The 25,050-nt window shown below is 53.6% G+C and overlaps 1 protein-coding gene across 7 annotated transcripts in view; it reads left to right on the top strand.

The window, feature by feature from the left end:
• The window catches only part of PLA2G6 (phospholipase A2 group VI), a 60,389-nt gene extending 36,113 nt beyond the window's left edge, over nt 1-24,276 (top strand). For 4 of the 7 annotated variants that reach the window (XM_047865760.1, XM_047865759.1, XM_047865758.1 and 1 more), the window contains exons 8-17: nt 2,671-2,779; nt 3,989-4,153; nt 6,040-6,118; nt 8,552-8,715; nt 10,304-10,454; nt 20,887-21,023; nt 21,414-21,568; nt 22,626-22,793; nt 23,237-23,310; nt 23,515-24,276. In XM_047865760.1, coding sequence (XP_047721716.1) covers nt 2,671-2,779; nt 3,989-4,153; nt 6,040-6,118; nt 8,552-8,715; nt 10,304-10,454; nt 20,887-21,023; nt 21,414-21,568; nt 22,626-22,793; nt 23,237-23,310; nt 23,515-23,659 — 1,347 coding nt within the window. In that variant the 3' untranslated portion in view covers nt 23,660-24,276. Of the gene's footprint in view, nt 1-2,670; nt 2,780-3,988; nt 4,154-6,039; nt 6,119-8,551; nt 8,716-10,303; nt 10,455-20,886; nt 21,024-21,321; nt 21,569-22,625; nt 22,794-23,236; nt 23,311-23,514 lie in introns of those variants that run through there. The other 3 variants (XM_047865762.1, XM_047865763.1, XM_047865764.1) reach the window with 3 other exon arrangements.
• The last annotated feature ends 774 nt before the right edge of the window (nt 24,277-25,050 follow it).

Raw genomic sequence — 25,050 nt, 5'->3', positions numbered from 1 at the left:
TATCAAACCCCCACATTTGTAAATATCCCCACTGATCTCATCAGAAAAACCTCTCAGTTTGGGGAAGCCGTCAAAGCTGTCAAGCCCACTTGTGGCATATACAAGTTTTCTGGAATTGCCATTTTTGTTTGCAAGCTTGAATTTTGTCGCTGGCACAAAATATCGTCAGATGTTTTTCTTGAAGTGCCAGGCTCACTGCGTTTATTTTTGAGAACACGTCTTCTGGATACCCAAGGCTGAACAATCGTAGTTTGTCAGTCATGGTCTCAAATAAAAATGGTGTTCCCGGGGAAAAAAAACGCGCGCTTCTGCTCACAACTCCAGCAAATTGCCGACGTGCTTTTCCTCAAGATAACAGTTGTACTCTGGTATGCCACAGAAATGCCCAGGCTTTCTCTCTATCTTACAACACAAGGACACGATGTCAAATCGTAATAAAATTCATTCTTACTGCTTCATGAAGGGCATTCCAAAGTGAGACTGGTTTTTTAATTAATTGGCTGATTTTTTAAAATGTCTTTATCTTTTTTTTTAATTTTTTTTTCTTTTTTCAATGTTTTTATTTATTTTTCGGACAGAGAGAGACAGAGCATGAACGGGGGAGGGGCAGAGAGAGAGGGAGACACAGAATCGGAAACAGGCTCCAGACTCCGAGCCATCAGCCTAGAGCCCGACGCGGGGCTCGAACTCACGGACCCGAGATCGTGACCTGGCTGAAGTCGGACGCTTAACTGACTGCGCCACCCAGGCGCCCCTTAAAATGTCTTTATTTATCTTTGAGAGAGAGAGAGAGAGAGAGAGAGAGAGAGAGAGAGACAGAGTGCAAGCAGGGGAGGGGCACAGAGAAATGGAGATACAGAATCCAAAGCAGTCTCCAGGTTCTGAGCTGTCAGCACAGAGCCCAACGCGGGGCTCGAACTCAGGGACCATGAGATCGTGACCTGAGATGCTTAACCTATTGAGCCACCCAGGCGCCTGTTAATTGGTTGATTTTTTACTGCTAGTGAGTGGCAGAGAAGAACCACAACGGTGTCACCGTCTTGCTATGGCACTAGGAGCTTTATCCATCATTGTTTTTATGCCATCAGTGCTAAAGTCAACACAATGCAAGAAGCAAACATCATCTTGATAGTCTTATGAAAGCAGGTTTTTTTTTAAATTTATTTTTAGTAATCTCTACGCCTGGGGCTCAAACTCTCACAACCCCAAGATCAAGAGCTGCACATTCTTCCAACTGAGCCAGCCAGAGGCCCCTGTGAAAACAGTTTGAACCTCACAAAACCCTCTAGAGGGTCTCACACGTTTGGTGGGGGGCGGGGGGGTGGGCACTGAGGACTGCTGACATTCACTGGTTCCCATACCTCAGGAACTTGCAGACCGGCCTCACATTTTTTGGCACGTTGATGTGTCACTTGCACAATTAGTGCTTAATCATTTCTTTAAGTTGGTTTGCTTTTATTAACTTATTTTTTTATAAAGTTGTTATTTATTTATTTTTAGAGAGAGTGAGAGCACGTGTGTGCACCAGCCAGGAAGGGGCAGAGAGAAAGAGGGAGAGCATCCCGAGCAGGCTTCACGCTGTCGGTGCAGAGCCCCATGCTGGGCTCGATCTCACAAGCCGTGAGACCATGACCTGAGCCGAAATCAAGAGTCGGCCGCTTAACCCGCTGAGCCGCCCAGGCGCCCCTAAGTTGGCCTGCTTTTAAATCTTACTTAAATTTATTTCAACGTTTATTTTTATTTTTGGGACAGAGAGAGACAGAGCATGAACGGGGGAGGGACAGAGAGAGAGGGAGACACAGAATCGGAAACAGGCTCCAGGCTCCGAGCCATCAGCCCAGAGCCTGACGCGGGGCTCGAACTCCCGGACCGCGAGATCGTGACCTGGCTGAAGTCGGACGTTTAACCGACTGCGCCACCCAGGCGCCCCTACTTAAATTTATTTCAAAGGAGATGTTCTGTCGCCACCGTAAGGGGTAAACCAGTGACACGAAAAGAAGGAAACCAAAACAGAAATGCATAACTAATGACTCAAGCATGCATAATCACCAGTGCCCATATAAATCCTAATGTACATGAACCACTATTTGGAAAACTGCATTCTAGACACAAGTCTTCATTCTCCAGGCCAGGAGATCAGGCCCCCGGAAGAGGGAGGTGATAAGACCAGAGCGCGGTCTCCAGGCAGCCAGTTGATTGGCTTGTTCTGGGAAACCACGCCCCACCCTGCCCCGCCCAGCCTCCGATGTTAAATGCACAATGCGCTTTGGAGGCAAGCCGCCCTTGGAGGTTGCCGTCAGGGAGGACGTGTGCCCAGTTACCTCCTCAGAAGTGGCACCCTAGACCTGATGGACAAGACAGCCTTCCCTTTCCCCGCTCACCCTTTGCTGCTGCTTCTGGAAGTGATCAGCAGCTGACCCCGTGGCCCCTGGGGCGGGGGTCATAGATGCACTGCTTCCTTCCAGGAGCTGGTGGGGCTGGCACCTGGGGTGAGTCACTTCCAGCTTCTGCCTGGGTTATTCAACGGGTGGGGGACCTGAAGGGTTCTAGCACCTTCTGCCGTGCCGTGAGAGGCCCGCCGAGTCGGTAGGCAGAGCGGAAGAGGCTGGCGTCCTTTTTCTCTTCCTTTCGCTGAGCCGTTGGATTTTCCCCTCACTTCATCCCCAACAGAAAGACAACGTGGAGATGATCAAGGCCCTCATTGTGTTTGGGGCAGAGGTGGATACCCCAAATGACCTCGGAGAGACTCCTGCTTTCATAGCTTCCAAGATCAGCAAACGTAAGTGCCCTGCACTCCGGTCCCAGAGTTGGGCAGGGGTGGTGGTGGTGACGCATGCACTGGGGAGGAGGGGTGGTCCCAGCAGCCCGGCACCAGCATCCTGTCCGTACCCACCCCACTTGCTCTCTGCGTAGGGTTTCCAGGAGCACCTGGGAGGCAGAGAGGGGAAGCTTCCTGTGCCCGAGCATAAGGGCCATACCCAGTAGGTGGGACCCTCCAAGGGGCTTGCCAAGCCAGTGTCCTCTTCTGTGCTGCCCTCATCCCACCTCCGGGTGCCAGGACTCGGGGGGAGGCAGGTGGGGGAGGCAGTAAGTAATTCCCGGATGGAGCCACTCGCAGGAAGAACGGTGGGTGGATGCATGCCCGCTAACACGAGTGTGTGTGCACGCGGGCTTGAGGCACACACTGCATGCTCGCTTGGTGAGCCCTGGCATCAGGGCTGGAGAAAGATCATCCTCAGCAGAAGCCCGGGCCCCCTCGGGGGGTTTCAGGGAGCCGTGGAGGCTGCCGTGGGCGCGCAGGTGACTGTGTGTGCGCACGTGTGTGTGTGCTACTTCCTAAAAACATCCTTTTTAGTTACCCTGTCTGTTAGATGAGGGTAAATGCCCACGGACTGGCTCGTCCCTTTCGAGCCCTGGGAGGGACTCTGCATTCGGCAGTTTTGAGAATTGCCGTACGTGCAGCCCCGACACGGGGCGCGATCGCACAAACCACAAGATCATGACGTGGGCCCAAATCACGAGTTGGACTCTTTACTGACTGAGCCACCCAGGCGCCCCATTGTCGTGTTTTTTTTTGTTTGTTTGTTTTGTCTTGTTTTTTACTGTTTTTAAATTTTTGATTTCTGACTGTTCATGGTAGTTTGTAGAGATGTGTGTATGGAGGGGGGAGTCCTGTTTTCTTGACCAGAAGTGAAGGGAAAGAGGGGGACCCCAAATACCCAGACCGGGTAACCTCGACCCCTTTCCAGATTCTGTGGTCGACCTCAGCACCTTCCCTGGGCCCCAGGAAGCTATTGGGCTACAGGCGACTGGAGTCAGCACGCCCTGTCAGGGTGGGGTCAGGCCTCCCGGGCGCCCGGTTCCCCCACATACCCAGGCCGCCTGGTAGATGAGAGAGGGGACCGTGTGTGGAAAGGAGGGGCCTCTCACTTGCTTGTTGACATCATTTGTGATCCTGTGCGATCTCCCCTCCCCCAAACCTTACTAGTTGTCACCAGGAAGACGCTCTTAACTCTGCTGAAAAACGTAGGGGCCGACCACCGCCTCCCACTCACCCAAGGGGCCCCCTCGGAGCAGTGTTCCACTGCGACACATCACTCCTTGTTCTCCCAGGAAAGATCTCAGCCCCCACCGATCAGCTTAAACAACCTAGGTAGGCCTCTTTCCTGCCACACTCCCTCCTCTCCAGCTGGTCCCCAGGCACTGGGATCGGAGCAGTCCTGATCCGAAGGAAACGGGGCCCAGGGTAGAAAGTTGTTGAAAGGAACGAGGGAGGTTGGGGCAGGATTCGTCAGCCTCTGGAGGCAGCCAGCACCCGTGGAGCCCAGAGGCCTGGGGGGAGAGGGGCCCCTGGCTAATGGCCCGCAGTCCATTTCTCCTGAGAGGATGTCCTGAACATGGTCTCCGGTCTGGGCGTCCCCGTGGCACCTTTGGGGTGAGGACTGTCTCGGCCTCTTGTGCCCTGGGAGCTCAGGGTGGGGCGGTGGGAGTGCTGTTGGGGTCCGGCACCCCTGGCCCTCTGGCTTCAATGAGGAGCGTGTCTGCCATGCTGCTGTATCTCTGTCAGGCCTGGGGCCCGTGTGTCTGTCGCCTGCTGGCCCTTTGGTGACCTACAGGCTTTTGAACAGGGCCAGGCACCCTGCATCTGCCCCTAGGTGACCTTGGTGCCCATGGAGATGGCCCCCAAGGAGATGGGGTCCCGTCTCTGGGCTTTCTGTGGGCTGACCCAGCCACGGCCTAGACTGTGTGAGAGCCGGGTCCCCTGGGTAGGGCCGTCGGCAACCAGTCCTCAGCAAGCTGGCCTTTCTCCCCGCTGCTGTGGAAGCAGACACCAGCACCTGTAGCCTGGATGGCCCAGCCTAGCCAGGAGTCAGGAGAGCAGAGCCCGCGGCCACAGTTTGTCCTTCTGGCTCCTCCTCTCCGCTCCCCTGCCCGTCCCCGTCTAGGACCTGCCCCCCCTCCCAACCCCATCTTTATCTCTCAATTTTACAGGCAGGCAGTCACCCACGCCAGGCTGGATGGTGGGCCTGGGGCGAAGCGTCCGATGGGTAATGCCCTGGGCCTGGAGGGGCTGCAGAGCCTGCCCAGCCCCGAGTTAGCTGTAGCTCTAGTGGCCTCTTCTCAGCTGCCTGCCCGAACACATGAGCCATTCTTGCCACCCTCCCCCTGGCACTCTGGCCACTGCCTCTCCTGGCCGGTCTCCGCTTGTCTCACCCACCCTCTGGCCACCTGCTCTGGTGAGGGTAGATACACTGCCTTGCAGCCTGCCTTCCTGCTTTGCTGCTTCTAGACTCTGCACGGTGGTGGGGAGGGCAGTCAGGATCCGATGGCATGGCAGTGCTGGGCCAGGCCCCCGGGGCCGGGCTGCTGGCCAGGAGGGCAGCCAGTCCATCCGGGGGGCGGGCTCGGGCCCAGAGGAGAACATGGGCAGAGGGGTGGGTGCGGCTGGTCTGAGAGGCCGCTGAGGAAAGTTCCGGACCTGGGATCAGGGCGAGCAGCCTCTGAAGAGTGGTCGGTTATCTCCCTTTGCTCATGGGTTTAAACCGAAAGGAGTGTCCTGACTCACTCCTTTTGGCTAAATGACCTTGGACGAGTTTATGTAGCCTCTTTGAGCCTCATCTGTAAATTGGGAATAAGGATTCTGGTGACGGCGGCTGTCAGCAACTCCACTTGCCCGATGCATGAGAAAGTGCTCTGTGAGCTGGAAACACCAGCCACGGAAGGGGTGCTTGTGCTCTGGGGCTTTGGGAGGAAGGCACCGCGGAGAGTCTGGGAGGTGGCCGGGCGGGGGTGAGGGATGCTTCCCAGGGCAGGGGGCCACCCTCTGCACTCGAGCCCGTTTCACCCCAAGGGGCCCGTGGCCTCTGGCCCAGCTGTATCTTGGGACAAAGGGCCCTTCCTGGTGGCAGGGGGCAAGGTGCGCCCCCTAGGGCCAGCAGGGTGAGGGCTCAGCTCCAGATTTGCTCAGGGCCCGTGGGATTGGGGGGGGGGGGCTTGGCACCTGCGTGGCCCCAGCCCACTCTGCCCTGTGCCTCGCAGAACTGCAGGACATCATGCATATCTCCCGGGCCCGGAAGCCGGCGTTCATCCTGAGCTCCATGAGGGACGAGAAGCGGACGTAAGTGGGGGAGGGAGGGAGGGGGACCACATGCACCAGGCCTCTGTTTGGTGCCCTCCAGCAGGTTCAGGGCTGCTTAGTGCATACCACAGCCCTATGAGGTGGCTTGTGTCCTCTGTAGTTCACAGCCAAGAGACTGGGTGTTCGGAGAGCCTGGGTCTGCTCTCTCATCAGGGACCGTGCAGGCTGTGGGTTACACGATAGAGCTGGCTGCAAGCCTGTCCCGTCCCTCCTGACCTTGTGTTGTTTGTTGGGGAAGGTCACCCACATCCCCACTGCGATGCTGAGCCTCCTTCCCTCTGGCTCCATCCTGGCCCCTGCCCTGCTTCCCTCCACAGAGCTGGTGGGCCGGGCGGACTTCCCGAGCACCTGCTGTACGTCCAGGCCCGTTCTTGGAGGCAGGCCTGCGTGATGGGCACAAAGAGCAGAGGCCTTTGTCCTTGAGGGCGGTCCCTGGGGCCTCAGAAGCGGTGCCTGCCAGCACGGCAAGTTCCTGGCACAAACGTGCGTGGGCTCGACTGCGCTCTGTCTTCCTTTCCGTGATAGAGTTGCTTTCTTGTTCTCTGTTTGCGACTGTCCCACGTCCCTAACAGCTTTCCTAGGGAGGGATTAGGGTCCTTGTTTCGCGCAGACAGAACCTGAGTCCCCGGGAGGCGAAGTGCCTTGCTCAGGCTCACACCATGAGTGTCGGAGCAAGACTCTAGTCCCCGTCTCCCGAGTTCCTGCCCTTTCTGCTGCCGCAGGCACTCTCCCGGCTGCCTCAGTAGTGCCGGCCCCCGCAGGGCAAGCTCTCAGTCCGCAGACACAGTCCCTGCTCCTAGGGCCAGGCAGTGGCAAGTGGTTCTGCCTCCCCTTGCCTGAAGGGTTGGCTTCCCCTTGGTAAGTCCTACTTGTTTCCAAGGCCACCCTGTAACATGCCCCGTGGGGGTGCACCTGCTGCATCAGCATTGTAGTTTTCTGCTCCCACTGAACTTCCTGCATGTGCGCGCACATGTGCGCACACACACACACACACACACACACACACACACACACACACACCTGCACAGGGGCTGAGGAGGGTAACATCCCGACTAGTAAGACCAGAGGAGGCAGATTCTCCAGCCGGACTCAGATGGTTTGCAGCAGCCTGAGTACTCTCCCTGGAGGTGGGACTGAGGCGACAATCAGGACACCCCCGTGGGGACCTTCCCACGAAAGGCTGCGAGCCTCGTAGCTCAGCCTTGCTCCCTGTGGGCTGACGTCTCCGTTGTAAGCCCCACATCCTCAGAAGGGTCTCTTGCGTTTTTGCTCTGGCCCCCAGGTCATGGGCCCTGCAGGCCTCCAGTGACGGCCCAGCATCCCCTGCCACGCTCTGGGCTTGCTGCGGGGCTGGGCAGCTTGTCCAGAAGAAGGACCCTAGAGGTGGGGCATCCGGGCCTCCTTCATTCACCAGCTAGTCCATCAGACGCCTCCCGAGTGCACTGGAAAGGCGGCGCTGCGCGGAGCAGGGCAGTCCCTGCTCTTGGAAGCTTCTGTCCCACCCACTGGGGGAGAAAGTGAACGAGGGAAGACCGCCCGCTTGTGGGAGGGAGAAGGGCTCTACAGCAAGAAAGTGGGTGGAGAAGGAGCCGGCTGAGCCGGAGGGTGCTAATGGCATCAGAGCAGGCTTCTCCGGGCGGTGACATTTACGCTGAGATGGAAGGATGAGGAGGCCAGACGGAAACTTCCTAGTCTGAGCACAGACAGTGGAAGCCTTAGGGCAGGGAGCTGGGCACGGCAGGACCGAGGGAGACGTGTCGGGTCGTGTTGCCCAGCAGGTGACTCAGGAGTCAGCAGACCCTCCCCTTCCCCCATCCCTGTCTGGGTCCGGCCACATCGCTTCCCCATCTCGTGACTTTGGGTGGTCACCTAACCTCTGAGCTTCACTCCTTCCCAGACGTGCACAGGGGTAGCAGGGAGCGTCTGCCTCCAAGGGGTGTGGGACATCTAAGTGAATTCATGCGGCTCCTGGCACAGAGATGGTGCTTCCTCCCTGCCCCCCTCCTCCCTCTCCACCACCGTTCCTGGCTGCAGGAGAGCCCTTCCCCCAGCCTCGTTTAATTCAGACAGACTTTTCTCAGGCACCTGCTTCCGGTCAGGCCCCCGACTGGGAATCTAGGCCCGACCAAAACCCAGTGGGAGAGACAGACCCAGGTGTCTGCTGAGGTGACACCTGGCCGCTCCCTTCATTGTTCCTGCACTTTCCCCCTCCTGAAATACTATATGTTTATTTCCTTACTGACGGCGCTCCCCCTACCTGCCCCCCGCCCCCCCCCACACCCCTAAAAGCCCAGTAGCACGAGCTCCACAGGGCCTTGTCTCACACCGTCACAGATGCTCAGGGACACGGGCCCACGTAAGGAGCTGGGCTCTAACGGGCCCTCTTCTCTCCCGCTGCTGTCCCCACCACAGCCACGACCACCTGCTCTGCCTGGACGGAGGGGGCGTGAAGGGCCTCGTCATCATCCAGCTCCTCATTGCCATCGAGAAGGCCTCGGGCGTCGCCACCAAGGATCTCTTTGACTGGGTGGCGGGGACCAGCACTGGAGGCATCCTGGCCTTGGCCATTCTGCACAGTGAGGGCGGCCCCGGGGGCGGTGGGGGCAGGGTGTGGGGGGGCGGTTGGGATCTGCCCTCGAATTGGGCTCAGCTTCTTTTCAGAGCTTTGCAAAGAGAGTCACTGGGGACGGGGAGGCCTGTAAGCCCTTTGTGGGGCGGGTGAGGGTGTTGGGGTCTGAGGCTCGAAAGAGAAGGGCTTGGAGGCAGGCTAGGGGCATGGTGCCCTGCCCTCCACGGGGGACAGAACTGGTTGCCTTTCAGTGTAGGAACCATTTTTATGTCAATTGCCTCCACCACTCCTGCCCAAGGCCTTGTGAGGCAGGCACCTCAGGGCCTCAAAACCTGCTGAAAATAAGGAAAACCATCCTGAGGGTGGATGGTCTCAGGGAGGAGGAGCCACAGGGCCACAGAATGCCGGAGCCCCGGCCTGCACGTCGCATTTTACCCCCAGAGACGTTGAGGCCCCGGTGGGAGAGGTGACTCAAAGTCACATAGCCCACCCATGGGGTTACTGGGGCTAGGACGGTTCCCTAGACTCTCAGCCCAGCACTTCCCAAGGCCACAGGGTCTTGCACTGCAGCGCCCTGCATACCAGACAGGCTTCTGGGTAGTTCTTGTCTCCACTCAAGCTGGGCTGCCTGTGGGGGGCCCTCCCAGAGCCAGCAACCACCCAGGCAATTGTCCTCTGCCTTGGCATCCCTAACCTGACATCCTTGCCCCAGTGCCTGGCGGAATCCAGGCTCTCCAGGCACCCCCCCCACCACCACCCCGCCCATGTCTTGAAGGCACCAGGAGAGGACCTTCTTGCCCCCAGGCAGGGCCTGTGGGTCAGGTGCAGGCTCCAGCTCAGGGAGCCCCAGTCCCCTGGGGGAATCGCAGGTACCTGGGTATTCACTGTGTGAAGAGGCCACGGGCCAGCAGTTCAGAGTGTCAGGGACATGGGGCAGCCTGCTCAGCCGGTGGCTGAGAGCAGCGTCCCATCGAGCTCCTCCGGGACGAGGAGGATTATCAGTCAGTAAACTGCTAGCGTCAGGGGGCCCACATCCCCTCTCTGGTCTCCAGTTCTGCCTTCCATGAGAGCAAAGCTATCTCAGATCTGCCTCTGCTCGGTGGGGCAGGAGGTCTGCGGCGGAGGTTCTGGCCTCCTCCAGAAAGGGTCACTTCCTTCTTTAGACTCCCAGGGGCTATGGGAGAGATTTGAGAAGTCTCATACGGGCAGACCCCCTCCTCTCCGCAGACCCCTCTGCGCGCACAGCCCAGGTGCGGCCTGCTCCTTCTGGCTGTCCTCAGAGGCCCGCAGGACAGGGCTGGCCCTTCTGTTCTGAGCCACATGAGGTGGTTCTAGATTCAATTTACAAGCTCTTACACTCTCGGGGCCCTCTCTAAGGAAAATAATACAAAGTTGGGAACACAGAATTAGGCCCAGAGCCGCGGGGCTGCTGAAGGAGATTTCTGCCTCTGCGGGAAGTTTCCCAGGAGAGGCCCAGGAGCCCAAGCCTGGGTAGTGCCTGAGTCAGTCCGGTCCCCTCCTGCCATCCCCTGCCGGCCACCGTGGTCCTGCGGCTGTCAGGGCGTGGCCCTCGTGTCTCCCCGATCTTGTTCTAGGCAAGTCCATGGCCTACATGCGGAGCGTGTACTTTCGCATGAAGGATGAGGTGTTCCGAGGCTCGCGGCCCTACGAGTCGGGGCCCCTGGAGGAGTTCCTGAAGCGCGAGTTTGGGGAGCACACCAAGATGACCGACGTCAAGAAACCCAAGTAAGGCTCCTCAGCGGGAGCGCTGTGGCCGTGGCCCCGGCTAGGCAGCCCTTCGGCTGTTCCCCCGCAGGGCCGAGGGCTCCCTGTCCTGGTCTGGTTAAAGCTGAGGGGCCGGGGAGGCGAGATGCTTCTTCCCAAGTGAACCGGGGGCTTCTGGAGGACATTGCGGACACCCTCACCCCAGGTCCGAGGGGGTCGCGTCTGGTCCACCATACACTCAGGACCTTTTTGCTGAGCAGGGCTCTGCCCCAGGCATCGCATGTGCGCGGTGGGGGGTGAAAGGTGCAACCACCGGGCGGAAAGGCTGGTGCGCCATTTGCAGGCTGGTTGGGAGGTAACTGACCTGAAAAGTGACAGCCACGCAGGGCCTCCCGTGCTTGAGGAGTTCCAGAAAAGCCTGCAGCACAGCTATTTCTTTGTAATACTCCCCACCCCAGGATTACTTTCTCGTCTGTTTCTTGCCTGTCTCCCCGCCAGGCTAGAGCTCCCTGAGGCAGAAACGTGGCCGTGTGTTTCCTCTGTACCCCCAGCATCTGGCACAGTGCCTGCCCCAGAGCAGGGCATTGAGAAGTGTTCATGAGCTGACTGACTGTCAGAGAGAGAAAGAGAGAGAGAGAGAGAGACAACGAACTGAGGGGCCTGCGGGCAAGGTGGTCACGGGGGCTTCCTGGAGGAAGTAACATGTCAGCAAGGCCCTAGAAATTTAGGGAGGATTTCTTTTCATAATAAAGCTTTTTTTCTTTTTTCTTTTTCTTTTTTTCCATTTAAGAATAGTACCTAGTCTTTTAAGAAAATCTGGCAAATACAGAAAGTAAGAAGGAGGAAAATCTCATCCACGCAGTAAAACCCAAAAGATAACTATTTTTGGTTTTATTTTGTTTATTTATTTATTTTAAATCTTGTTTAGGGGGCGCCTGGGTGGCTTGGTCCGTTAAGCGTCCGACTTCGGCTCAGGTCATGATCTCACGGTCCGTGAGTTCGAGCCCCGTGTCTGGCTCTGTGCTGACAGCTCAGAGCCTGGAGCCTATTTTGGATTCTGTGTCTCCCTCTCTCTCTGCCCCTCCCCAGTTCATGCTCTGTCTCTCTCTGTCTCAAAAATAAATAAACGTTAAAAAAAAATTAAAAAAAAAAAACACCTTATTTAGTTTGAGAGACAGAGCAGAGGAGGGGCAGAGAGAGAGAGAGAGGGAGAGAGAAAATCCCAGGCAGTCTCTGTGCTGTCAACGCGGAGCCCGATGTGGGGCTCGATCTCACCAACTGTGAGATCACGACCTGAGCCAAAACCAAGAGTCGGGTGGTTAACCGACTGAGCCACCCAGGCGCCCCTTAAAGATAACTGGTTTTTAAAAAAATTTTTTTTTAATGTTTTTATTTATTTTTGAGACAGAGAGAGACAGAGCATGAGCAGGGGAGGGGCAGAGAGAGAGGGAGGCACAGAATCCGAGGCAGGCTCCAGGCTCTGAGCCGTCAGTACAGAGCCGGAAGTGGGGCTCGAACTCACAAACCGTGAGATCACGACCTGAGCTGAAGTCAGACGCTTAACCGACTAAGCCACTCAGGCTCCCCAAAGATAACTTTTTAAAACATTTTTATGTATTTTATCCTAGACATTTTTGCTCTTTTTTCTTATGGTGAAATAGAACATTTAGAAAAGTACATAAACCAGTTCAGTGAATAATTACAAAGCAAACACCCACGTAACCACCAGCCAAGTCCAAAAGCCCTTTGAGCACGTCCCCAGCCCCATCACAACCCCTGCCCTGCCGCTTGGGGGCGCTGTCCTCCTGACTGCGGTCATGTGGATTTCCTGTACAATTTCACCGCCTGTGACTGCAGCCCTGAGCAGCGTGGTTTCGGTCTTGCCTGTCTCTGGGCTTGGACGGACGCATTTGATGTTCTCGCTTCCCTCCGTCCAAGCCGCATTTTGTCAGCGTGGCCCCCGCTGCTGGGCGAAGCTGTGTTGCATTCATTTCCATTGCCGTGGGGGACTCCCCTGGACGGCGATGCCCAGTTTGCTTCTCCCAGTACCTTCCATCAACATTTCGGTTGTTTCCACTTTGGACCTCTGGGGAGGAGTCCTGCAGTGAACACCTCCGGACCTGATTTCTGACCCACGACTGTACATGTCTCCACCTGTCAGAAAATGCATGGCTTCAGCTCATAGATTCGGACCAACTCTTTTTTTCAAAGTGCGGTTTCTGTTTTCTCTCTCATTAAGCCATGTTTGGGAGTTTCTGTTGCTCCGCATTCTTGTTTATGTTTGGTTGTTATCAAACGTTTTTATCTTTACAAATCCGGGGTGGGGGGGGGGTGAAAGGTGGTGTCACCATGTGGCCTGAATTTTCATTTTCCTGATTTACTGCGGAGATTGAACACGTTTGTATATGTTTAGAGGTTGTTTGCGTTCCTCTTTTGTAAAGTTCCTGTTCAGATGTTTTGCCTATTTTTGGTAAAATGGGGTTGTGGGATTTGGGGGTTAAGAGGCTTCTATGTATGTATGTATCTATCTATCTATTTTTAAGTAATCTCTACTCCCAATGTGGGACTCAAACCCACATCCCTGAGGGGTTAAGAAGCTTCTTAATGATTTATTTTAGAGAGAGAACATGAGCAGGGGAGAGGGGCAAAAGGAAAGAGAAAGAATTGCAGGCTCCACACTCAGTGTGGAGCCTGATGGCGGGGCTCGATCCCGTGACCCTGGGATCATGACCTGAGCCAAAATCAAGAGTGGGACACTCAACCGACTGAGCCACCTAGGTGTCCCAGTGATATTTATATCCTAAAAACTAGTCGTTTGATGGGTATATAGATGTGAAATCTTGTATATAGATTTGAAATCTTTTCTCCCATTCTGTGGCTTGACCTTTCATTCTCTTTACAGCGTTTTGTTGATGAATGGATTTTTTTTTAAGTTTATTTGTTTATTTTGAGAGAGAGAGGGAGAGCATGAGCAGGGGAGGGGCTGAGAGAGAGAGAGAGAGAGAGAGAGAGAGAGAATTTCAAGCAGAATCTGAGCGACCAGGGCTGAGCCCGATGCAGGAGTCAAACTCACAAACCACGAGATCATGACCTGAGCCCAAATCAAGAGTTGGACGCTTAACTGAGCCACCCTGGTGCCCCTGATGAATGGATGTTCATAAGGTGGTAGAATTTATAAATGTTTTTCTTTTTATGGCTAGTGCTTTTTATGTCTGTTCAAGAACCCTTCCTTGGGGCGCCTGGGTGGCTCAGTCGGTTGAGCGTCCAACTTCGGCTCAGGTCATGATCTCGCGGTCCGTGGGTTCGAGCCCCGCATCCGGCTCTGTGCTGACAGCTCAGAGCCTGGAGCCTGTTTCAGATTCTGTGTCTCCCTCTTTCTCTGACCCTCCCCTGTTCATGCTCTCTGTCTGTCTCAAAAATAAATAAATGTTAAAGAAAATTAAAAAAAAAAAAAAAAAAAAGAACCCTTCCTTAACCTTGAGGCAGGGAGCGATTTTCTTGTCAGCTCAGAAATCTCTCAAGATCTGCCTTTCACGTTTAGGGCTATATCAACCTGGAACTGGGTTTTGTATCAGGGGAGACCCAATTTCACGTTTCCCACATGAACAACCAGTTTCCCCAGCCTCACCTGTGAAGAAGCCCGTCTTTCCCTCCATTTCTGCAGGCCATGCTTCCACAGAGGTGGCTCGGGGGTCCTTGCTTGGTTGTTTCTGTGTTCTGTTCCGTGGGCTGGGTCCCTGTGCCCATGCCCTGACTTTCCCGTTGTTCAACTTTCCCGGTATCTGGGAGGGCAAGGCCTCCCACCTTGTCCGTCCCCAAGGGTATCATGACTGTTCTTAGAGACACCATAGAGAAGTAGTTAAGAGCGCGTGCTTTGAGCTCCTGGGTGGCTCAGTTGGTTAAGCATCTGACTCTTGATTTCAGCTCAGGTCATGATCTCACATACGTGAGATCGAGCCCCACGTCGGGTTCTTTGCTGACAGCGCGGAGCCTGCTTGGGATTCTTTCTCTCCCTCTCTCTCTCTGCCCTTTCCCCACTCTCTCTCCCTCAAAATAAGTAAATAAAACTAAAAAAGAAGAAGAAGAAGAGCAAATGCCCTGAAGTTTCTTCTCAAAAATAGAAATAATGTAGACCTGCCTCGTGGGGTTTCCAGGAGGAGGAAAAAAGTCACAATGTGCGGTTCAAGGGTTGCTTTGTGCTTTCGGAAATGGTAGCATCCGATCGTCAAATTCTACAGAATATCAACTCCTACTGGGATTTTGATTTCGAGCACATTGAATCTGTACGTTTATCTGGGGTGGGGGGAGAAATGACATCTGAAAACGCGGAACCTTCCATTCAGAGGATATAGGAAAGCGTTCCGCTTGTTTGAAGTTTCTCCACGTGGTTTTATAATTTTCTCTGTCGAGATCTAGCACGTGGGGTGTTTGTATCTGTTTCAGGTACTTCATGTGTTTTGTGCTACTGTAAATTACCCATTTTTAGGGATACCGCGTATTTATTTTACAGTGTTGAATTGTGGTAAAATATACATGACATAAAACGTGTCATCTGAACCGTCCGAGGTACAGTTGACTAAGTGTCCAGCAGCCTCACACTGGTATGCAGCTGGCCTCCCAGACTTTCTAATCCCGCAAAACTGAAACTCTGTTCCCGTTAAACACCTCTCCATTGGCCTCTCCCCCCATCCGTGGCAACCGCCGTTCAACTTTCTGCCTCTATGATTTTGATGACTCTAGGGATCTCCTGTAAGGGGACCGTACAATATTTGTCCTTTTGCAGCTGACCCCTTTCAGGGAGCATAACATCCTGGAGTTTCATCCGTGTTGTAGCGCGTGTCAGAGTTTCCTTCCTTTCTAAGACCGAATAACACGCCGCTGTCTGGATACACCACACTGTGTTTATCCATTCATCTGTCGATGGCCTTTTGGGTTGTTTGCATCTTTTGAGTATTGTGGATAACGCTGCTATCCACAGGGGTGTACAGGTACCCTTCCTAGATCCCGCTCTCAATGCCTGGTGCCTTGGACAGAGAGAATTCTGGGGGGCTCCGTTGGCTAATAATATTTTGTTTAGATTTTGCATCCCATGTTCATGAGTGAGCGGGACCTGTGTTTTCCCATTTGGGGGCTGCTGGGTTTTGCTTTTGAGGGAGTGTTTCTCATTTTCTATTTTCTGGAGAAGTTGGTCTAAGAAAGACTTCATTCTTCCTTGAGTATTTGGTAGAATTTGCCAGGGAAGTCACCAAGGCCTGGAGTTTGCTTCAGGGAGGATATTTGATGATGGGATTAATTTCTTTAGTGGTAGAATTTCTGAATGTCTTCTTGAGTTGGTTTTGGTTATGTTTTTCTGGGAATATGTCCATTTCATCAGATCTTCAAATTCATTGGCCTAGAGTTGTTTAGAATATTCTCTTATTATCTTTTTAATGTCTGCAGCATCTGCTGTGATGGGCCCTTCAGTCCCAATTATGTACACCTTCTCTAGAATTTACCAGTTCTGTCACAGGCTTTTCCATTGGACTGGTCCGTCAGAAAAACCAATTCTTGGATATTTATTGGTTCTCTCTTGTGTGTGCTTTTTCGTTTCATTTATTTCTGCTTTTATTTTTATTCCTTGCACTCTCTTTGGTTTTATTTCAGTGTTATTTTTTAACCCCTTGATTTTTAACCTTCTGTTCTTAAAACTACATGTCTCAATTTCTAAACTTAGGGAATTCTCCAGTTGTAGTTTTGTTATTACTTGCTTTGTGGCCAGAGGACACGCTCTGTATGATTTTAGTCTTTCAAAATGTGTGGAGACTTGGTTTGTGGACTTACTTGTACAGTCAGTTCTTATAAATGTCCCACGTCTAATTTGAAAGAATACGGATTCTGCATTGGGCACCAAGTACTGCACAAATCGATCAAGTCATATCGGCTAGAAATGTTGCTGAAAATTTCCAGGGGTGTCTGGGTAGCTCAGTTGATTGAGTGTCTGACTCTTGATTTTGGCTCAGGTCATGATCCCAGGGTTGTGGGATCAGTCCCTGTGTCAGACTCCACACTGAGCATGGAGCCTGTTTAAGATTCTCTCTCTTGGGGCACCTGGGTGGCTCAGTCGGTTGAGCGTCCGACTTCGGCTCAGGTCATGATCTCGCGGTCTGTGAGTTCGAGCCCCGCATCGGGCTCTGTGCTGACAGCTCAGAGCCTGGAGCCTGCTTCGGATTCTGTGTCTCCCTCTCTCTCTGACTCTCCCCTGTTCATGCTCTGTCTCTCTCTGTCTCGAAAATAAATAAACATTAAAAAAAGATTCTCTTTCTCTCTCCCTCTGCCCCTCTTTCCCACTCACATGTGCACTCTCTCTCTAAAATAAAAAAAATAATAATAATAAAATAAAATAAGTGTCCAAATCTGCCATATCCTTAAGAATTCTTTGTCCACTTCTTTTATCAATTATTGAGAGAGACATGTTGAAATCTCCTACTCTGGGAACTTGCCCTTTTGCCCTTTAGTGCTGTCAATTTTTCTTTTAATATTTTGACACAATGCTATTAAGTGCATGTATATTTAAATTTTTGTGTATTTTTCTAGTGACTGGGATCTTTTATTATTATGAAGCAGCTCTCTTTACCTCTAGGAATGCTTTTTGCTTTAAAGCCTGTTTTGTCCTGATACTAATACAGTGACATCAGCTTTCTTTGGTTATATTTGTGTGGTAGATCTGTACTTGCCCTCTAATTCAAACTTCTTTGAATCCTTCTGTTTTAGAGATATCTTTTGTACTTTTACTTGTAATCTTTTACTCTTTGTTCTTATCTAGAGCGTTTAGTCCATTTATAGGCTTTAAATGCATAGTAATATATTGATTTAAGTCAACTAGTTAAGTCTGATTTAGTTGATTGATTTGACTATCAGAAAGTTCATGTGGTTAATCTAACAGTTTATATGGCTGGTCCATTTTTATTTATATGATTACTGATATATTTGGGATGATATGTGCCATCCTATTTTGTTCTCCATTTCTTTTCTCTTTCTTACCTTCTTTTAGAATTGCTGAATAATTTTGATCTTTATATTCCTCCCCCCCCCCATAGTTTCAAGTTTGTGAACTCATTTCTTTTTTTGTTAGTGAATACTTTACTTATGAAAGCCTAAATTTAATTGATACCATTACCCTCCCCTCAGATAATCAAGGATTTTAAAATAATTTAATTCCATCTTGTTTTTTTTAAGCATCACAAGACATTATTATTAGCTTTTGAAGTTGGTTTTCATTTAGATTTACCCTTTAGACTTACCCAGTAGTGTGCTGGTAAACCAGATCTCTGGGAGGAAAAAGTCCTGATTTATAGTGTTCGCTAATTCCCATGGCATGAACACTCCCACCATGGCCAATTTCAAGTTACCAACCATTTAATAACTACCTTGTGGGATTTAGCAATAGGTTCTTACAAGCCAGTATGAGCTGGCTTCTGCACACCATTGGCTCTGTGTGTGTGTGTGTGTGTGTGTGTGTGTGTGTGTGTGTATGCATATGTGTGTGTGTATTACATCTTTGCTCTACAGTGTTTCTTGCATCTCAAACTTCCATCTGTGACCACTTTCCTTCTGCCTGATATGAATTACTTCCAGTTTAACCTGCATGGTATTTATTAGGCTTGAATCTTTGGATTGTTTCCTTTCTTCAGTTCTGGAATCCTGAGTTGTTATCTCTTCAACCCTTGCCTCTTCCTAATTTTCTCTCTCCTCTCCTTGTGGAACTACAATTAAACATGTGCTAGACCTTTTCTGTCTTCTGTTTCTATTAATTTCTCCTGTATATTCTGTCATTCTGTCTCTCTGTGTTACATCCCAATTTCTTCTTACCTGTTTTCCGATTCACTAATTCTCTCTGTAGCTTTATCTAATTTTCCATTTAACCTATCCATTGATTTTAAAAAATTCTATTGCTTTTTTATTTTTTAATTCTAGAAGTTCTCTTTGGTTCTTCTTCAGTTCTTCTGGGTCATTACTGATAGTTTCCTATTTCTTGGTGATTTTATCACACTTGCCTTTGATGTTTTTAAACATTGTAGGCATAGCTGTTTTATCATCTGTGTTCAAGGACTCAAATATCTGCAGTCTTTATAGGTATATTTTACTGTTTATGTTGGTTTATACTGGTTTTCATTTATGATGTTTTATTTCATTGTGTGTCCTCCCCTCCCTTTTTTACTGTGTGGTGTTCCTTAGTGTTGAAATATAATATGACTAGATTCTATGAGGCCTAGAATGCAAGTATCTCCCTCCAGATTGTTTTGTGTTGTCTCTTCCAGGTACTAGGTACCCTACCATCTAATGCCACTATAACTAAATTCTTGACATAAAGTTTGGGGACTTCCCCGAGGTGATATGAATTTAGACCACAAATCTGCAGGAGGGTTAGCTTGTGGTTATACATTTTCAGGAATTTCTCTCTCTCTCTCTCTCTCTCTCTCTCTCTCTCTCTCTCTCTTTTATCCAATGCCAAAGCAACTTTCTTCACAGGCTCTGGGGTGGGAAAGGGGCAGATTTATTTCTGGCTCACCCCTACCCAAGAGCATAGTCCTTTGGGGTCCCAGCCTAATGTGGGGGTCTCCCATTAGACCCTGAAATTTTGGTGGGCCCTGGGCTTTGACTTTTGTCTCCCAAGTCCCATGAAGCCATCAAAACTGAAACTCAAATGTACTGAGTTTGGTATCTGCCTCAGGTCAAACCTAGGTCTATGCTTCACTTACCTCTCTGGATTTTTGCTTATCCTCAGAGCTTACCCTGGTATTTCCTTTCTGTCTTGTCAGGTCTCCTGTGTTTTATTTTTACTCTTTTTTTTTTAATGTTTATTTTTGAGAGAGAGAGCATGGGGAGGGACAGAGAGACAGGGACAGAGGATCTAAAGTGGGCTCCGTGCTGACAACAGACAGCCCAATGCAGGGCTTGAACCCGGGAGCGGCAAGATCATGACCTGAGTCGAAGTCAGATGCTCAGCCGACTGAGCCACCCAGGAACCCCTAAGGGGATTTTTAAAAGTAATTTTTCTAGCATTTCACTTTTTGTTCAGTGGGGAGGTTGTTCAAATAAGCTTTCCACAGTATTCCCAGAAATGAAAAACTAGTATATTTTTCCTATGCAGAGGCAGAGTTTTTGTTCCCTTTCCTGTGTGGTGGTGGTGTTGTTTTTACAGCATAACAAACGTATTTCTTTGTTAGTCGGCTGGCACGATTTGGAGTGGGTGCAAAACATTTACTTACCCCTTCTCTTGCTACTGTTTATTTTTTTTAAGTTTATTTTTTTTAATTTTTTTTCTTAATGTTTTTATTTATTTTTGAGACAGAGAGAGACAGAGCATGAGCAGGGAAGGGGCAGAGAGAGAGGGAGACACAGAATCGGAAGCAGGCTCCAGGCTCCGAGCCATCAGCACAGAGCCCGATACGGGGCTCGAACTCACTGACTGTGAGATTATGACCTGAGCCGAAGTCGGACGCTCAACCGACTGAGCCACCCAGGCGCCCAAGTTTATTTATTTATTTTTTTTAGGAATCACTATGCCCAACATGGGGCTCGAACTCATGACCCTGAGATCAAAAGCTGCACGGTCCTCCGGCTGAGCCAGCCAGGTGCCTCAGACCGGACCATTTTTTACTGTAATCATTACACTGCAACCAGTAGCTTTTTGCAAGAAGCTCTTACTGTAGCTCAGATTATTCCTTTGGGATAGATTTTCCAAAATGGAATTCTCAGATCAAAGAGCCAGGATATTTGTCAGATCTTAGTACACATTAGCTTCCCAGGGGGCTATGCCAGTCCGCACTCCCTGCACTATTTAAGGATGCTTGTCTCGTCTGAGACAAGTAAGAGTCTTCTTTAATAGATTATAGACTCACACGGTGGAACGTTGAAGAGGTTATCAAAGGTGACACGGTGAGAAGTCTCCTCCCACTGCTGTCTGTGAGCTGTAGCCACCGAGCTGTCCCCTGCCCTAGAGGCAGCTCATCGCTCCTAGGTTCCGCTCATGGGTCCTTCTGACCAAGCCAATAGGCACATCAATTTTGGGGGTTTTGTTTTCAAATCAATGGTGGCATAGGACGCGCACCGGTCTAACCCTTACTTTTCGCACTTAACTGTCAACCTTGATGCTCACGGCCTATCAGCGCATCAAGTGCTTCCTCAGTCGTTCTGCAGTGACACAGACCCCACAGAGTAGGGGAGCCGCGCTGCATCGGCCCATCCCGTCGGTGGACCTTTCAGCTGCTTCCAGTGGTTTACTCTGTCCACCGATGCCGCTGTTGACAGCTTTGCGTGTGTCCGTGAGAAAGTCTCAGGATGAACTCCCGGGACTAGGACCGATGGGTCCAAGGATAAGGCCTTCAGTGATTCGGACGCAGACGGCCAACGCGGGTTTTCAGGGGTGGGTAAGTCAGGGACTTCAGCCGTCTTGCCCTTCGTGTCTCTCCAGGGTGATGCTGACGGGGACGCTGTCTGACCGGCAGCCTGCTGAGCTTCACCTCTTCCGGAATTACGAGGCTCCGGAGTGTGTACAGGAACCTCGTTTCAGCCAGAATATGAACCTGAAGCCTCCGACTCAGCCCTCAGGTGAAAACCGTGTTGGCTGCATCCGTGGGAAACAGTCGGCCCGAGAGGCCGCGGGGTGGTGGGTGGGAGTCGTAGGCTTCCTGCTGGGCACCCCCGGCCCGCCACCATCCCTCACACTGCCCTGAGTCTTTATCGGCTGAGGGCAGGCCGCACCGGGGCGCTCTCCAGTCTCGGGCTGGAGGAGGCCCGTGGAGGTCCTCAGCTGCACCCTGCCTTGCACCGGGACGGCGGGGCCAGAGAGCATGGCCTGTGGGTCCTGCTTCAGAAGAGTCCCCAGCCTCTCCACCTCTCCCTACAGACCCGCACACGCACAGGCACGTGCACCCTGGGACTGCATGGGTTTGTACCGGTCCCTCGTGCCACTGGGCCACCCTCTTCCCTCACCCCCAGAGCAGCTGGTGTGGCGAGCTGCCCGGAGCAGTGGGGCGGCCCCCACCTACTTCCGGCCCAACGGGCGCTTCCTGGACGGCGGGCTGCTGGCCAACAATCCCACGCTGGACGCCATGACCGAGATCCATGAGTACAACCAGGACATGATCCGCAAGGTGAGAGCGCCGCGGGTCAGAGGGGCTGGACGTGACCGTCCACCGTAGCCACCCCTGTTTCAGCAAATCTTACTAAGGACGGACTCCTAGGAGACCAGATGGGCCGTGTCTGCCCAGAGCTCTGTGCTAATCAGAGGGATTCTGAGGCCCAATCTGCACCGAGTGGTGAAGGGCGGCTAGTGGGCAACAGGCAGAGTGGTCCATGCCTGCCGTGGTGCTGGCTACCCTGCCCAGCCTGGGGACACGCGCTTGCCCTGTGTAAGCAGGGCTATCTATAAACAAGGATACGCCCCTCCAGGGGTTTGGGGTGCTGAGATAGCGGACCACGCAGGAGCCCAGGAGGAGGATAGCCTGTGCTGGGAGACCTGGGGGCTTGCAAAGGGCCCGTGGAGGAGACCTCTAGGGAGGAGACCGTGCAGCGTCCGTGGCCCAGAGGAACAGAAGTGGGCCTTAGCCCTTAGCGCAGAGGCGGGGCTAGGCCCGTGTGTTACCAGCAGAGGTGCTGAGACGTGGGCTCAGGCCTCGGAGCCAGATGGCCTCAGGGTCTGGGCGCTGGCTCTGCCTGTGCTTCGCTCCGGCCACTGCACGGGGGATGGGTGGTACCGGCATGGGGACTGTCATGAGGCGTCCGTGTGCTTTTGTGTAAAATGTCTAGGACGGTGCCTGACCCCTAGTGTGCCATATCGTTGCCGGCTGTGGTTCTCACTGTGGTCATCAGGAAGCCCAGGGCGCAGCCCCTCGGTGACACAACAGGGGTGGCCGTCCGAGAGGCAGGCGCCCTCTAGCGGCCAGACCGGGCAGGGCAGGCTTCCTTGGAGGAGGAAGGGCTCAAAGATTTGGATGGGGAGGGTCATGGGTCATCCTCTGTCTGAGTCGCCTCCTACTGCAGATGAGGACCTTGGATGGCGGGGAGACTTGTCAAGGTTGCCCAGCATGTTGGAAGCGGAGCTTGTTGGGGAGCAGAAGAGAGGACAGCACAGGCTCTGGTTCTGCCACCTGGGGAAGGGTCCGCCGGTGGGCAGATCCCCTCCAACTACCCCTGTCCTGTCCCCAACAGGGCCAGGAAGGCAAGGTGAAGAAGCTCTCCATCGTGGTCTCTCTGGGGACAGGGAGGTCCCCACAGGTGCCCGTGACCTGTGTGGACGTATTCCGTCCCAGCAACCCCTGGGAACTGGCCAAGACTGTTTTCGGGGCCAAGGAACTGGGCAAGATGGTGGTGGACTGTGTGAGTATGGGCCCCTCCCCGTGTCCTCTCCCCTCTGGATCTCAGCCCCCTGGGACCCGGGGCGTCAGGGAGGCTCCGTTGCACCTCTTTAGCCGGCCCAGGGGAGGGGGTTCCTGATTCATTCTCAGTTCTGGCAGGGACCCTTAGTGGCCACCTACACCTGGGGCTTTCAAACACAGCCCCCCTTCAAACACAGCCCCGTGCGGAAGCCCAGGATATCAGACGGACAAAAGCCTGTCCCCCTGACCCCGGTCAGGGGCTGCTGAACCACCTGAGAAAACCTCAGACCGCGCCCCTGTGTGACACAGCTGGGACAGTCACTGCGGCCCAGGCAGGGGGACTCTGCCGAGGAGTGGCTAAGCCAGACTAGAACCTGGGGGTCCCTGGGCAGGCGCTGTGGGTACAGCTTGTGTAGGACGCTCACACAGACTGCTTCTTGCCAGTGCACGGATCCGGATGGGCGGGCCGTGGACCGGGCCCGGGCCTGGTGTGAGATGGTCGGCATCCAGTACTTCAGGTGAGGCCTCAGCTTCGGCTCCTAGGCCCCAGCCCCGTGTCCCGGCCTGGCCAGACCCAGTGAACTAACCCACCCAGCCCTTGGGGTGGATGTCCCCTCTCCCCACGCGGCCGCTCCGTGCCCCAAGCCCTCCCCAGTCCTAGCTCTCGTCCCCAACCCAAGCCGAGCCTCGTGGGGTGACCCCCTCCTCCTTGACCCGGACAGATTGAACCCTCAGCTGGGGACTGACATCATGCTGGATGAGGTCAGCGACACAGTGCTGGTCAATGCCCTGTGGGAGACTGAGGTCTATATTTATGAGCACCGAGAACAGTTCCAGAAGCTCATTCAGCTGCTGCTGTCACCGTGAGGCCGCTGGGCACCCCCCGCCACCCCATCCCACCCACCCAGCCCTTGATGGAGAGGCCAGGTGACATCTAACCAGCGCGCCACTGGGCGGCTCTGCATCTCCAGACCAGACAGACCAGGCCTCAGAGGGCACTGGGCTTCCTGCCTGAGGCTGGTCCTGGGTCCTGCCCACACCGTCCCCGCCTTCTGGCACTTTTTGTCATTCCAGGCTTAGAAATCCTAGAGCCTCACTGGGGCCCTCTCCCTGATGGCCAAGGTCAACTGACGCTTGGGCCCCCAGCCCTGTTAGCTCAGACACCAGGCGTTCTCCCAGGTCCCCTGGCGGAGGGGGGATGCCAAGACCCCTTCCACTCTCTGTCCTCTTCCCTGGGGTGGGGGGCTTGGAGAAACAGGCCTTTGCCCACCCATCAGCAGGGGAAACCCAAGCCCCGCCGACTCTGCCCTCAACACACATGCAGCCGCCTGCACCCCTCGGAACTGCCCCACCCTGCGAGCTCCCCTCAGCTCTCAAAGGTCACTTCTGTGACTTCGGTTATTCCTCCCGACCCGAGGTGGTTGTTGATGGGTGGGGCGGGGAGCCAGAGCCTGCCCTTAACTGAAATAAACGGTTTGATTCAAGCTCACCTGTGTTGTGTGCACTGTGCTCAGAGTCCCCCAGGGCCCCGCACCCACCAGCTCCCTTCAGCCTTGACTGTCCTCTTCCTGTGCCCCCTTGGATGAATGCTGTTTCCCGGGCTCCCCTGGGGATACTACTTCTCTGCTCCAGGCCCCCCCAAATCAGGCCGTGAGGGTGTTCAGAGGCGGCAGCTAAGTCCACTTGCCCACGGTGGGGGGTGAGGACGAGCCCCAGTTGCCGGGGCAGGCAGCGGATGAGACCCAGAAAGGGCAGGGGGCTTGGGCACGGTCACACGGCCAGTGCGGAGGGACAAGGTCTGGCCCGGGTCTGTGTGGCTCTGGGGCTTGTGGTACCGCCTCTCCAGCATGAGAGGGGCTGGGCAGGCTTTGGCAGATGTGGGATCCTCAGCCCTTGAAGTGCGGGTGTGAGCGGCTTGGGGTAGAGAAGAGGCCAGAGAACGGCGATGCCCAGTGGTACGTTTGGCCTCAGGGGCTGGGTCTGTCGGGGAGGGTTCTGGGGGAGGGCACCCCCGCAGCTCCGGCCCCTCTAACTTGGACAGGGCCCAATGTGGGCAGGCGGGAGGGCGGGGGTCCCCCCATAGCCAGGGGTCCCTGCGGGGCCTGGGGAAAGCTCGGCCTGGAGGAGGAGGTGACCTAAGAGAACGGTCCATCCACGCGTGCCCACCAGCCCACGGCTCACAGGGGTAAATAATTGAAGGGCAGGTCACACGAACCTGCCCGCGTCACAGGATGCCTTCCCCCCGGGTCTGGTTACGC

The sequence above is a fragment of the Prionailurus viverrinus genome, chromosome B4 (assembly GCF_022837055.1).
Source record: "Prionailurus viverrinus isolate Anna chromosome B4, UM_Priviv_1.0, whole genome shotgun sequence".
Classification (NCBI taxonomy): domain Eukaryota; kingdom Metazoa; phylum Chordata; class Mammalia; order Carnivora; family Felidae; genus Prionailurus; species Prionailurus viverrinus.
Note: the sequence above shows the minus strand (reverse complement) of the source record. Positions and strands in the feature narration are given on the sequence as shown.